This window comes from Musca vetustissima, unplaced genomic scaffold (assembly GCF_032173495.1).
Source record: "Musca vetustissima isolate MV318-11 ecotype Yass unplaced genomic scaffold, APGP_CSIRO_Mvet_v1 utg133340, whole genome shotgun sequence".
NCBI classification, from domain to species: Eukaryota; Metazoa; Arthropoda; class Insecta; order Diptera; family Muscidae; genus Musca; species Musca vetustissima.
The window spans coordinates 30467-46804 of record NW_026883388.1 but is presented as its reverse complement, the minus strand read 5'-3'; the positions used below and the strand labels follow the sequence as shown (position 1 = coordinate 46804).

The 16338-nt window shown below is 31.7% G+C and overlaps 1 protein-coding gene across 1 annotated transcript; it reads right to left on the bottom strand.

The window, feature by feature from the left end:
• Positions 1-1076: 1076 nt before the first annotated feature.
• LOC133330264 (origin recognition complex subunit 5) lies at positions 1077-6559 on the bottom strand. Its single transcript, XM_061538721.1, has 4 exons — positions 6461-6559; positions 5541-6367; positions 5289-5487; positions 1077-1361 (listed from the first exon to the last, which is right to left on the bottom strand). The coding sequence occupies exons 1-4, from the start codon at positions 6557-6559 to the stop codon at positions 1077-1079; spliced, it is 1410 nt and encodes a 469-aa protein (XP_061394705.1).
• Between the last annotated feature and the right edge of the window lie 9779 nt (positions 6560-16338).

Below are 16338 nucleotides of genomic sequence, written 5' to 3'. Positions count from 1 at the left end.
TTGCAATTTTTACAAAGCCGAAACTGTGGTATGTATAAGTCCGCTTCGACAATCGAAGTAAAGATTTTAATTTTTCTTACTAAGAAATCTGCTACAATGCCGACATTTATAGTTTGAGATTATTAAAACGGTAGACTAAAATAAGGCTATTTAATGATGAATTTTCCTTCATGTTATCGAAGAAAATGGTAAAATCTAGCAGATTCTTGCAGTACGGGAACAGACCAAAAATTATTGGCGATGTCGTATTATTAAAGGACAAACGAAAAGTTTTGTATCCTATATTTTTGTTCTTTCTCGTGCTAATTGGTTCCTCAGATGTAACCAGGACAAAATAAGGACTAGGATGTTTAGTGTGGTCAAGTTTTCATAGGGATTAAAATTGTGGATATTGTTAGTGTTGGCAGGGCTATTACTTGGAAATGATGGGTTGTTGAAAGGTGTTTTGGGATTATCGAATATTTCTGGCATATTACTTATATTTGATGGCATATTGGTGTTTTTGTGTTGTATGTTAATATTGTTGACTTCATTAGTGTCATTAGTACTGTAGTTAGAGTGTGCAGGAGTAATGTTAATTAACTGATTTTCACTATTGTGTGTTGGGTTAGCAGATGATGGTGTAGAATTGTTGTTAGTTTGGTAAATTTTGTTTTGTGCTGGTGATGCTGAATTTTTGAATTTTTTTATTTCCAGGTGTACTTAAATTTTTAAATCTTCTCCTAGGCTCCAAAAGGGGAGGTGGCTCCTCGTCCCCCATTTTCACGGAAGATTTTGAATTTGGAATTTGTTTCAAAAATTAGCAAAAGTATTTCAAAATAAAAAATGGAAACATGTGTGGTGTAGGGTAATATGTGATTATTCTTCAAACAATAAATTTAAACAGTCAATGAAGATTTCCGGTTAACTTTATTAGTAAACCTTAAGAAAATAAAATAAAAAACAAAAAAATTAATATATCCACAAAATCTTTATTTGAATTTTGCCTGTAAGTGCGAATACACAAACTCAATTGGAAATACATACGGATATTGTATTGAAAGTCGTTGTTTGTTTAATATGATATTTGTTTTACATCATGCAAAATCGCATAAATATTGATAGACATTAAAACCAACAATTTTTCCAATATATAAAACAAATTCCAGGCCAACTGTGCACTGAAGACGTGCCGAGCCATCCATTACATTATTCTCTCCGCTAACAAACCCCAATAGCTTCAAATGGACTAATGTTGATATTTGGGAAAGAAGATTACACGTAAGGCCAACCTTTTCATCCAGAATTGCATAAAATATAGCTAGTAACCGATCAAGGCTGAATGATTTGGGTCCCAAAGATGACGACATTTTCTCCGCAACCTATATACAATTAAAATAATGAATCATCATATTTAAGTTTTGGAACAGATCCTTTTATTGTCCGTTATTGTCTCGATATAAAATTTCGACAGCACTTTAATAGAATTTTTAAATCAATCTAAAATAGCAATAAAAATGTTATCAATTATTTTCAAACGATAAAAACATTAAACAAAATAAGCACAAATGGCCACACTAACCCATTCTATAACAGTCACATGTACAATTTATATGTAGTCAAAAACATAAAATTTCATAACAGTCTGTTTCACTAAGACGATCGAAAATATATTCGAACGAATTGTAGTGACTCGAATTCGAATCAGATTTGGTTTCAGTAACTTATCGTTCGTTACGAGCAAGGTCTATATAATAGATCATCCAGTAAGCCCAGCTGCTATCTACGTTTTTTTTTTTTTTTTTTTTTGTCAAAATATTTAATTTCTAATTAAATTATTTAAATATTTAATTTCTATTTTGTTTTGCTTTCTAATTAAAAACGTTGTTGGCTATCAAAAGTATGTAAAATAATTTTTCAATTTCAAATACAAATGTGTAAAAATGCAAGAAAATTTTTATCAAATAGTGTGAAAAACAAATAAATGGTTAAGAAAAAATCAGTGCGGGGTGCTTATTTTGTCCTTCGCGTTAAAAATAAAACAAACGAAATATTCCAAGGTATATTTAATAAGGTAGCTGCATCGGCCCAGCTGTTGGTGCAAATAAATGTCAGAAATGTTGTAATGTTGAACCAAAAAATTAAAAAACTAAATTATAAATGAAAATCTCCGAATTTCGAAGAGCTTTTTTGACAATACTTTTATTAACATTTTCTACAAAAATTTGTGTAAAAAAATCTTCTCAATCTGTTTTTTTGGCAAAATATTTTTGACATATCAAAATACAACAACCGATGTTTGTTGTAGAAATTCGCCGATGTGGCTACCTTGATATAGGCCTTACCAAGGTAGATATACAAGGTAGCCGCATCGGCGAATTTCTACAACAAACATAGGTTGTTGTATTTTGATATGTCGAAAATATTTTGCCAAAACAAACAGATTGACAATATTTTTTTACACAAATTCTTGTAGAAAATGTTAATAAAAGTATTGCCAAAAAATCTATTCGAAATTCGGAGATTTTCATTTATAATTTTGTTTTTTAATTTTTTGGTTCAACATTACAACAACATTTTTGACATTTATTTGTCCAACAGCTGGGCCGATGCGGCTACCTTATTAAATATACCTTGGGCCTTACCAATACTTTTATTAACATTTTCTACAAGAATTTGCGTAAAAAAATCTTGCCAATCTGTTTGTTTTAGCAAAATATTTTTGACATATCAAAATACAACAACCGATGTTTGTTGTAGAAATTCGCCGATGCGGCTACCTTGTATATCTACCTTGGGCCTTACCTTCAAATATTCTAAAATACATTTTCGCCACAACAATAACGTTTGACAATAAATTTGTAGGGTTGTATTTTTGTAGGAATTCGCCTTCCGGATGACCCAAGGTAGATATACAAGGTAGCCGCATCGGCGAATTTCTACAACAAACATCGGTTGTTGTATTTTGATATGTCAAAAATATTTTGCCAAAACAAACAGATTGGCAAGATTTTTTTACACAAATTCTTGTAGAAACTGTTAATAAAAGTATTGCCAAAAAAGCTATTAGAAATTCGGAGATTTTCATTTATAATTTTGTTTTTTAATTTTTTGGTTCAACATTACAACAACATTTTTGACATTTATTTGTCCAACAGCTGGCCCGATGCGGCTACCTTATTAAATATACCTTGGGATGACCTGATATTTGAACCAAGGTATGTATACAAGGTAGCCGGATCGGCAAATTTCTACAACAAACATCGGTTGTTGTATTTTGATATGTCAAAAATATTTCGCCAAAACAAGCAGATTAACAAGATTTTTTTACACAAATTCTTATAGAAAATGTTAATAACAGTATTGCCAAACAAACTCTTCGAAATTCGGAGATTTTCATTTAAAATTTTGTTTTTTTAATTTGTTGGTTCAACTTTACAACAACATTTTTGACATTTATTTGCACCAACAGCTGGGCCGATGCGGCTACCTTATTAAATATACCTTGATTTGGACCATGAAATAAACGAAACAAGGTAGATATATAAAGTAGCCGCATCGGCGAATTTCTACAACAAACATCGGTTGTTGTAATTTGATATGTCAAAAATATTTTGCCAAAACAAACAGAATCATAAGATTTTTTTGTATACAAATTATTGTAGAAAATGTTAATAAAAGTATTGCCAAACAAGCTCTTCGGAGATTTTCATTTATAATTTTGTTTTTTAATTTTTGGTTCTACATCACAACAACATTTTTGACATTTATTTGTATTTTTGTAGGAATTCGCCTTCTGGATGACTGATATTTGGAACATGCTTACAAGTTAGAAAAAAATTGGAAAAATACCAAATTGAACTAATATTTTTACAACTATGTTGTATAAATGAGAATCGAATGAGAAATAGAAACAAAATAAACAATAACAACTTAATGATCTGCTACTTTTACGTGTTCTTTTGATTAAAAATCGGCTGTTAATTGTTTAAAGTTAACAATAGTTGAGAGGCCAATGCCAAAACAAGCTGATATGGATCTAATATCATGCTTAATCGCAATGGATAATAAATGCGACGTGCAATTTATTTTCAAGAATACATGGACAGATGGTCGGACAAGCATTATCCGTATATATATATATATATATATATAGAATTGATTAGAACGTCTTCCGAATTGGATCATTGATAAAGTAAATGATTCAAAAACCAAACCAATGTTGTTTTGTCCTAGCAACCGTTCATCGGTTGGTTTGAAAATCTTCTTAGGCATTGCTCAGATTGTAGAAAATTTCCTTGGCTGCTCGTTTAGAAACTTTGTCAAATAATGCAACTTAACATTGTTGTGAAGACCGGTATGCCTATTAGTTTGCGTTCGTTTTTTTTTCTAGATCCACTAGGAACCCTCAAATACTTTGTAGTTATTATTGATATTGAATTATTCTCAGGCGTATACCGAATTATAAATTTGTGGCGTTCGGAACGTTCGAAAAAAAATTATGTGAAATTGTTAATAGGTTTTTCTGCGTTTCCACTAATAATTACTCAATAAGTTATTTAACCCTTTCAGTGTTTTTGTCGAATATATTCGACATTTAAAAGCACTCTCATTCTTTGCGATTTTTCGGTTATCCTATGTACCGTTACAATTAATGTTTTTGTTTTTGCTGAAAGACAGACAAAACTGTCCGAGAAATAAAATAATAATATCTTTTTTTCCAAACTATGTGCCTTTATATGATATAAAGCACAAAATTTTAGATTTTTATTCCGACAAAAAATTTTTTTACACTGAAAGGGTTAATAGCCTAGACAGACGACAGGCTTAATTTTAAGGCTGTCGTCTGTCTATGGTATAATTCAATTTATTTTGTATACGAGAATCTAGCCCAAAGGCCCAAGAGCGATTCAAAAAGCAACAAAATATAGACAAGTGTAAGAGGAATTATCTCCTCTTCAAACAATAAAATTACTCGAAATTTTCCAGTAAGATTTTTAAATCAGTAATTTAAAATAACTATTTCAATTCACTTTCTTTTACTGAAGTTTTGTGTAAAAAGACTAAATTTAGTAAGATTTTGTACAAATTGCTACTATATATCGAGTACGACGGACTAAATATTTGTATCGTTAGAAAAAATAAACCTTACGTTATAGAAATAAATACGTTACTAAATGAAAGTTTTGAATCGAACGGAAGACCCCGAAAACGTTATTATGACAACAAAAATAAGAGAAGCAGTGCTGTAAAAGTTTTAAATCGATCCAATAGCTGACAGCAATTAAATGCGATTTAAATTCTCTGACCTTTGCTTTGGCATTAACGCTTTGCATTCGCTTGCGTTGTTTTCCATGATGTTTGACAAAGAGCCTTTTATCTTCTTTGGCAGAATTATGACTGGCTAGGAAAGCTGCAATCAATAAATATTTACCGTAGAATGGTAGTTCAAAAGTTTGTGCTAATTTGCGTAGACTATTATCGGCGGAATTTCCTTCGTAATTCTGGCTTGACTGTGTCTAAAAAAGTTAAACATATAAACTATAAAAATTAGAATAAACGATCTAGCAAAGCAACGCACCTCTTTCTCGGATTTATCGAACCGCATGTATACTTGAGATAGAGAAGATCGTAGCGGTGCTGCAATATTTCGCCATAATCTTGCAACATCGGTAATTTCGACAGTACCATTAAGAACTGGCTCAATATATGTAAAGAAACATTTGCTAGCAGTTATTTTTAATTCTGGGACATCGCGACATGCTTTGTAGAAGACACTTAAAAACACGTTGAGGTAATTATTGTAGAACTCCTGGGTTATTTGATCAACAATCGCACATTGGTTTTGTCGGCTTTCTTCACAAGACGTGGAGTTTATTCGACTTCGTACCATGCGAAGGTTATTTTCGAAATTACCACTCAAAATTTTTAAAGTTTCAACTTTGGTGTACTGTGGTGTGTACAAAGATATAATCTCCGAAAGTCCTGTTTTGCAGTGATACTTTTCCAATGGAATTTGAGATATTAACAATACACATATATTAAGGCCTGTAAATTCTTGTAGTCGTAGCAGCGAAGGCAAAATATTATTGTCCATATCTCTTAATCGATCGGCATTATCCAAAGCAATAACGAAGGCATTTCCAACTTCGACATTCGACAGTCTTAGTATTTCCACAAATTCTTTGAATGTGTCACACCTTGCTTCGGATGCGAGCAATACTTCCAATATATGTTCATACAAAATCTTCGTACTGTAGCATTCCACACAGTTCACATGTACCGCGCGAAATGTTTTAAATCCAGGCGTTTTGAGGAAATCTTTCACAATCGCAGTTTTCCCAGTTCCGGTGTGTCCACTGATGTAGATCGCTTGTGGAAAATTTTCCTGTATAAGATGAAATGATAATTTTAAGATATGTGCTAAACAACGCCATCTCGCATTTCGCTTTAAATTACTGTCGAATAAAACTCTACTGACTTGAGGGTTGGATATCATACTATATAAAATTCGTATGAAATCTGCTCGGCAGGGATATTTATTCTCCAACTGCTCCATGGAAATCACTTCAAATGACATTGCATACGTTTTTAACATTCAAAAACTATAAAATAAATTTATTCCGCCGTATATTGAATACTAAAGCGGCGTAGCTTTGGAAGTCTATTTGAGTATTGTTTGAACCGGCGAATTTGTGCTGATTTATTTAGGAGGGATTACGTTCAATAAAATCATTCACCTAAACGAACTTATGAACTAGCTCGGCTGTGTAGGGCAATGCACAATTTATAGCACAGTTAAGCCATTGTTACACGAGCCATTGTGCTGTCAGTTTTTTCAGTTTAATTTCCTTCGATGTTTAATTTAACTTCGAGAAGTTCCTCTTGGAAGCGACTCGGATGTGGTTCATTTCTTCCCGAAGGAGGTGACTTTCGCTATTAGAATGCGACTATCTTCGCCTAGGCTTTACTTCGACTTTACTTCAGCGATAGTTTTGCTTGCAGGGAATTGAACCGTAAACGTTAAGTTCGCAATAAGATAATTAGACAAAAAAGTAGTCACCACGGCTAAGCTAATGTAGTACGTTTACGTAACACTAAAGCGGTCCGTTTACGTAACGCAAAAGCGGCACGTATACTTATCGCGGTACTTTAAGTTGATTATTTATTTTCTTAGGGTTTCAACTCTACCTATGAGTTTTTTGAATTTAAATTTATGGTGTAATAATTGTAATTTAGTATCTAATTAACATATGTGTTGTAAAATTAAAACCTAAAACTGGCAGGATTTTACTTCAAACTGATGAAATCTAATTAGCACTAAAATTAACTGTTTATTTTGACTGCGAGTTTCCGATGCAGAGTCCTTTGCATATTGGAACCACTTTTTCATGACAGCAATAAAATTGGTTGACCTCGCGTTGCAAAATTTGCCACTGTTCATTCTGTATTAAAAAATTAATGAGACGAGATGATCGGCAATACTATGTCAAATATAGAATTTTTTTTCCTTTTACTAGATTAATTACTGTTATGCCATGGCATAATTATGAAGGATCATCTCATTTGAGTAATTAATAATGGCAACTCTTTTTAATTTGTAACTTACAACGTTACCTAAAATCAAACGAGGCGTACAAAAATATTCAACTACCCCACTATTTCGAAATGTTTTGTACGGCCGTATTACCCAAATATGTGGAGTCCATATCTCTTAGCGAGCTAAACAAAATCGAGAAATAAACTTGAAAAATTTTAAAATGTGGCCAATTATTTCATATTCTTATTGAAAAATTCATATTTTCTCTGTTTTGTTTCTTTTTTTTCAACAAATGAAAAAACAAAAATACGTTCTGTCATAGTTGCATTTTTTCAACTTTGAAAATTCGTACGTCGACGTATTTCATTCGGTAACATTCATATAAATACATGTGTTCTACTTTTGTGGTGAAAAACGTCGAACGAGCTAGTTGAATTTAAGGTAAGACTGCCATACATCAATTTCAAATAAAATGAAAAATAAATTCCATAAATTTATATGTATATCGATTGACATATTTTGAGAAACTTAAAAATTTATATTTTATTAGGCTGCACATTCGGGTATGTTCTGGAACTCACGGTGTGTTCTTTTCATTTTACACATACACTTCACCTCAGAAGCTACCTCCTGTTCTGCTTCTCACGTGAATTGAAATTTTGAACTGCGACAAAAATAAACGGCTACATTGTAATTTGCAGAAATAGTGTTGCCATACAATATAAACTGTATTCGTTTTTAACATTGTTTCTGTATTTTTTTAGTAATTTCGTTAATTCTAACGACAATTTTATTATTATTTTTTTTAATATTTTATTATTCGCAACATAAAATATATGTATGAAAAACTCTGTAATATCATTAATTTGTTTATTGATTTAAGAGGAACATTTGGTAACCCTATCTTTTTCGGCCTTACTTCAAATCAGCTGTTTGTGTTAAGCGAGAAATTCAGTTGAAGAAAATTCAAGACAAACCTTAATATCTATTTAAAATTTGTTTTTAATGGTGTTTCATGTTCATTTTGTGTTTTAAACAAATTATACGCAATAATAAAATATCAATCTATCATCATGTGCCTTTTTTATTTCAAAAAAGTTTTTCTTTTATATGGAAAAACCTGAATACACCCGACTCTCACTATGGAAATGTAAGTGTAAAGAATACACCTCAAATGGGTGTAAAGTGTGTTACAGAACACCTCGGCGTGTGTTCGATACACTTCTGCCGTTGAAGTGAATGCCAGAACATGCCCGATTGTTCTCAAGGCGTAACTATGAGTATTACAACCATGGCATATAAATAAGGTCACCCAGGGAGACTAGCTGGCTATCTGCGCCACTCAAGTTTGCTGTCGAAATGTATTATTGTGAATTGACTTCCATTATGAAAACGTAAACAAAGTCGAATTTTGACATTAGACTTGAGAAAAAACAGTAGAGTCGTTCTATCTAGTTCAGTTGTCTGATCGCTCTTTGTAGTTCAGCTCTTTTGACTGAACTAGTTCGGTCTTCTAGTTCATTAGTTCAATCGTTCGCAATGGAGCTCTTTTATTCAGCTGTCATTTTACTTACGTCGTTCTTTTTTATTTATTTTTTTATCGCTCTACGAATAGTTCAGTTGATAGCTTCTGTTCTTGTAACATTATGATATGTGAATAAAAGCAATTTTACAATTTTATTTTTTGTTTGAACCTATAAGGTGTGAATTTTTTAAGAAATGTTTCAGAATTTCAGACTTATAAGGCGTGGATTGAACAAAGTTTTAGAAGAATCTGTGGACCTATTATTTAAAGAAAAGTTTCAGAATAATTTAAAATATACTTCTTTTTAATCACAAAAGTACTGATAAATATAACAGCTTTCAGGGTTTGTCAGCATAATATAAGTCTTGATTTAGATTAGACGAGTTTACTTGCGGCAATTATTATCGTTCCCTTTTGAACTTGCTTCATGCGTCTATACAAGGCAATTCGGTTTCGAAAATATTTCTTTTTTCATTTGATGTCAATAGTTTTTTCACATTTAAATAAATATAAAATGTCAACATATACGAAATTCACAAACCGAATTGCCAGAAAATTGTCGCTACGAGCAATTTTTTTTTCATTTCTATTCCCCTTGCTCCTCTCTCCTACAAACAAAGTCTTGCCGCAAGTAAACTCGCCTAATCTAAATCAAGACTAAGCAACATATTTTTTTATTAGTGTTTACTAAATGAAAGCGATGCTAATAGCATATGCAAAATAAAACTCGACCGGTGCCGCTTCCATTTAGACCAAATCGAACTAAAAGGAACGATAATTCCAGATCGTTCTTTTAATGAACTAGAAAGAACGACTTTGTAAGACCCAGTTCAATCGGTCTTTTAAGTGAATCGTTCATTTGAACTAGTTCGTTCGTGAACTGTACAACTCTAAAAAACAGCTGTTTTAAGATTTTAAGATTGCTACATGGGTTACCTTATTAATAGATCTTGGTTACAACTTCTATTTATAAATTTAAGAGGCAGGGTACTTCAAAATATGTATAAATATAAATGATTTAGCAATTTTTGTTACTGAATACATGATATGCGTACATTTCAAAGGAAGATATTTTCATTGAAATTTTGCAGGCAGTACGCTGTCAAAGGCATTTTTTTTAATTTAGATTCTGACATTTTCATACCAAAGCCTTTTTACCGTCTTCCGTCTTGACTTGTTCCTCCAATTGTAAAAAAGACTCTGCTGTAGATCGGGAATATGAAGGAAAAATGGACCCAGTTTTTGCACCATCGCTGGTGCAAATAGCCTTAAGCTCTTCAATTTCTCGGCGCATGCATGACAACGTCTATTTCTTCAATGCTTTTTTCACTTCTTTAACTCAGTTCGTTTTCGTAAAGCAAAAGCGGCATGTAAACGGACTGTTTTCTTTCGGATATAAGAAACTCAAAAAACGGAAATTTCTTCCTTATATGCGTTTTTTTCTTATATGGAATTATCGGATATAAGAAATTTGTTTCTTATATGGGTACATACGCATATAAAAGTACAAAATTACTAAATTAAAATCAGTTCACAGTTTGACAAAAATTCATATAAATAATGTTCTTTAAATACAATTCAAAAGTATTATATTTTATTTTTTAAAACATTTTCAATGTTAATAAATTGACCAACAATCTTACATATTTTTTTATATGAAACCAAGGTGTATTTAAAAATGGTGACAATCATATGGTTTCAAAATTGTTTCTTTATTGTTTGTAAAGTAAAATGTCAAAAATATTTTCAATATTACATTTCAATTTCAAAAATGTTTTTTTAGGTTTTTTAATGATAAAAATTCATGAAAACTACATTCATAGTGGGGGACGAAAAGGAAACATAGGCTCAGTTATAACCCCGTTCGCCGATTGGTCCATATTTTATGTTATGTGTGGAAATCTGTCCAGAAATTCCAGCTACTCATAAAATCGAGGAGATTATGTTAGCCTATATTGGAATCGGCCCCTTGGTGCTTATCACAATTCTCGGCGGAGGTTAAATACGCATATGGAAAGATTTTATATGGTCAACACAATTTCCATGATTTAGTCTTTGGCCGGGGATTTATGTCCTTCAATTTTCTTTAAGAAGGCAAGAAGCCACTCCATAGAAAAAATAGATTGTAATCTACAATATAAACAACATCACAAGGATCCATGGGCTAATTGTGGGAAACTTAAAATTAATCGCGACCATGTCTTAAACTTTATTTTTCCCTGACCTAAAACCGTCAATAACCTAAGAATACACAAATTCATTAATTATTCCTGAAAGAATAGTTCTTGACAAAAATAAATTAAAATTGTTTTTGTTTATTTTTGTCCAAAACTTATTGTGAGCATGACAATTTAATTTCTATAACAACAATGTTGGTTTTGTAAAATATTTGTTGTTGTATCTGATGCATACACCTTATTAATTACACCTTGTATGAAACGTTTTCTAATACCTTTGTCAGTTTTGGTGATTGACGAACATTTCATATATCAGTGTTTTTCTTATACGCGTTTTTCTTCTATGAAGCAATTTTTACACTGATGAGATGTAAAAAGGCTCGGTGTTTTTGATAATCTTTCTTATATGCGATTTTTTCTTATATGAGATGTGCTTATATATCTACTGTATATAACTTTTTATAATCGAAATTTTTGCCACCATGATGCAATAAAGTGATGCCTCACATCAAAAACTTTTGTTTTTGTCTCGACCATCTGTGAAATTTTTCCTTATAATATTTCGCATGGTTGGCAAAATTCACATTGATTTTAAGTAGAAATTACGCACTTTGACAGTTAATCAAGACATTAGCTGCACTAAATGGACTACCTATTCATTGTGCCATGGGACTACCTATTTATTGTGCCACAAAACTAAACAATCTCCTGATTTATATTAGGCGAGTTTACTTGCGGCAATTCTTATCGTTCTCTTTTGAACTTGCTTCATGCGTCTATTCAAGGCAATTCGGTTTCAAAAATATATATTTTTTTGATTTTGTGAATGTTTTTTATTTTTGTGGAAACTGACACTACAAAAAATACACAAAACGAATTGCCAGAAAATTGTCGGTACGAGCAATTTTTTTCCATTTCTGTTCACCTTACCCCTCTCTCCTTCAAACAAAGACTTGCCGCAAGTAAACTCGCCTAATCTAAATTGAGACAATTTCTCATTATAGTGGCATTCACATTAAACGAACCCAGAATCAAAATACAATTTTTCATTATCTCACAGAGTTTATTTACATTAACACTAGAACGCCGAAGGCGGTCATTTTGACCGCTTTCCAATTTCAAGTACAAAAGCAACTGTGCATTTAATGACACTTTTTTTTAAAATATGGTGACTTTTTGTACCTCATAGAATTACGTTTATTATAAAAAATTCACCAAATTTAAAAAAAAGTGTAATTAAATGCACAGTTGCTTTTGTACTTGAAATTGGAAAGCGGTCAAAATGACCGCCTTCGGCGTTCTAGTGTTAAACTTCATCTTAATCTTTTATGATACTTTGAAGCTTTTATTCGGATTTTCCAACTGAAGTGGTTGTAATATTTTCATTCCAGGTTTATCTCATGGCATATTTACAGAAGATAGTCCCATTTGAGAATTTGAACCAATGATATGCGTACATGTCGAAGGAAGATATTTTCATTTAAATTTTGAAAGCTGAATACTGTCAAAGGTAAATTTATGAAAAAATTGGAAACATATGACTGCATGAGACTACCTTGTATAATTATGCCATGCATTTATCTATACTGAAAGTTATCAATGTACGTTCTGGTTTTGAAGTAGCCCCATATAATTTGCAGTATTTTAGTTATAGAAGTGACTTTAATTGGATATGCCGATGTTTAGACATATTTTTTCAAACTATTTCGATATAGGTCCTGTTTTTGACATAGCTCCTATATAGAAGTTCCCGCCGAATTTTTAGTCTTAGCCGAATATCCCTGAAAAAGTGGTTGTAATTTGGCATTTCGGGTTCATAGAGGGTGAAAAACATCTTTCTGTTGAATAAAAAAATTCCGATATAATTTCTTGTGTTGTAATAGCCTCCAAACAATAGACGTGATTAATTTGAAATAGGTGGTAATAAAAAGGTCAGGACGAATGTTGGAGACAAATTTATTTTAGTATGTCGTCAATTTTGATCTACCCATTTGTAAGATTAATTTATGATTTGTCGATCAAACTTCAACTTTTCACATACAAAATGATCATGAATGGAGAGGTATATTGACAATAGGACACAGTTAAGCTTTTGCTGATTAACTTAAATTTGACCGAAAATTAGTTTTTTTCCGATAGGCTAGGAAATTCTATCTAAAAACATTTTGGGATTATATTGTCTTCGAGGTTTTCTTCCTCGAAGCCTTTCGAGTTGTTGTTTATTTTTAAAAATATTTGCTATTCTCTAGTTATTACATTTTACACAAAGGCTGATTTTAAAATTGGAAGTTTACAGTTGCCAATTTGAAAAAATTTTACAGATTTTTATCTTTTTAAAATTACATGTCATGTACAGACGACCGTTGTTCGCTCTCTCATTCGTTGTTCGATCCTTAATTATGAAGTAATTACTTCATTTTCCATACAAAATTTTCTGAGCGAACACCGACTTTTCTACATTCTTCAATTGGAATCGCTCTCTGAATAACCAAGAAATTTGTGCCATACCTATCAATTTGAGAGTATCATGATATAATAAAGAAGGTAGTCTCTTTTTTCTTACTTCATTGTCAAAAATTATAATTTTTATTTTTTCCTTACGTACTGTTTAAAATATCGAAACCGGAAAATTAGTTATGAGAGGGTTTGAGTGGGGTAAAGTTCATCTTCGAGCCTGACAGCTAACACAGGCCCAAGAGGGAAAACCGATCATGACTAAATCGTAATTGTTGATTATGTTAATATTAAATAAATGGTGGACATCAAAGCGGAGTGACAGATTTACATATTCAGGATCATCAATTGCTGGCTTAACGTGAAAAGGCAAGTCCACCGTTTCTAGAATTTGAGATTTTAATGCAGACATTCTCAATAAGTAAAAATGGATTTAATTAAAAATCTTCAATGATCTCATTTGTTGCTGTTGTTTTGTAGTGATGAGTAAATGCGCTAAGTCGAATTTATTACATGTCACTCATGTAAAATTGTAAAATATGGACTTATTGCCTTGACATGTTAAGTCAGCGATATGGCTTCATACTTGCCAATTATTACCTTTTTACCTTCTGGGGATAATATCCCCGGGTTTTCAACCATGAATTGGCATAAGAATTCCAATTACATTAATTTTAAAGAGTATTTATGGCGCGTTAAAAATTATACATTATGAAATCACGGAAATTGCAACAGAAGTTCGTTGCCCGTTGGTTTACAATTTACTTAAATTTCCTAATGGGAAAAGGTGAAGCAGCAAATCTCTTTGCAATGAAAAATTTCTATGTTCAACGCTATTTTTAGCGTTTTTCTATGAGTTACCTCTCCATGACTCAATGACTCAATTAGAGGAAAAATGTCGAAGCGATAGAAATAAAAAATTGATAGATTTTCATTCATGGTTTTCAATTTTATTTTGAAAATTAAAAAAAGAAAATAATAATAACAAATACATTTTGCAAATGAATAAAATTTATTGGTATTTTGTATTTTTGTTTAATTTTTTCGATATATCAGACTGACACTAGTGTTACATACAATAGCAATTTTATATGTGGTTGTTGTTGAATTGTATTTGTTGTAGTTTTGCAGTTACCTGATATAAATTTTATATACTTAATACAATATGCATTGTTTTTTCTTTTGTTTTAATAAAAAACAAAAAAAAAAAAAAAATGTGGGATAAAACAAAAAAATTCTCCAGTTTTTTTGAATGTAACATTTGAATAGAGAAAATATAAAAATGTATTTAAAACAACAATATACTATAATTATTTTATGGAGATTACTATTTAGATATGAATTTTAATAACACATATTTTAATTAATATTACTTTATATGTAGTTTTGAGTACTTACATCTAGCACAGATCCCCATAGACTAATTTATAAAAAAACACTTGATAGTACAATTTTAATGAATTACATCACTAAATTACGATGGGTACAAATGTACCACGGTTTGTAACCATTTGATCTTATATCCCTAAATATATATATATGTATATATATATATATATATTGTTACGAATATAACTTTAGATTTAAGTTAATTTAGATGAATTCCGTTTATTTAAGAATTTGAATTGTAACGTAAATTTCTACTACGCAGTTTATTTGAATAACTTCACAACAACAACTACTGTATAGATTTTTCTACATCCTTCCATTTCCTCTTTAATTTTCTATTTTGTTATTGTCGTATAATTCTTGTTAAACGTCATCATTGATGATCGCTTAATTCATCTTTCTTTGTTACTCTCTCGCCTGTATATGTGTTGTTGTTATTGTAAGTTTGTTTACTCAAGTTTGTTGTTGTTATTGTTCACTCAGTAAGTTTGTTGTTGTTATTGTTACTCAATGTGTTTGTTGCATTGGTAGATTGTTCGTGATCTAGGTGTTACCAGATCGTCTAGAAACTTCTGTAGCGACAGGCAGGGCTCATATAAATAGAGGGAATGGAAAGGCAGTGAGTCAGTTGTGAATCAGATCGCGAATTGAAACCGTCGAGTAAAGTAAAGTGCAAAGTAAAGCTGTGTGAATAAAATCATTGTAATAATCGTAATCAGAACGAACCCGCGTTTTATTTGGTACGAACGGTATCGGGAAATAAAACAACGTCTACACGGGAATAAGTAAAGTCCAAGAACGTAACAATTGGTGTCAGAAGTGGGATTACGATAATACTACGATGAAGTTTAAGGATCTACGAGTGGAAGACTTGAAGAAGGAGCTCAATAAATTGGAATTGTCCTCTACTGGCAACAAGGCTGAACTACAAAAACGTCTGTTGGATGAGTTCGAGCGCCGTGGTATGGACATCGATACATATGAGTTTGACAGTAAGGATGAGGGGGATTTATCGGAAATGCGCGAATCCAACGGTGGGGAAGTCTCGTCAGTAGCTGCCAGGGGTGACGATTTCAGAAAAATGTTTGAGGAAAATTTCAGAAGGTTCGAAGAGAATTCCAGAAAGTCAGAAGAAAACTCGAGACGAATGTTCGAAGAGAATTCCAGAAACTTAGAAGAAAACACGAGACGAATGTTCGAAGAGTATTCCAGAAAGTTTGATGAAAATTCGAGAATAATGAACGAGAAACTCGAGAACATTACAGAAGTTATTG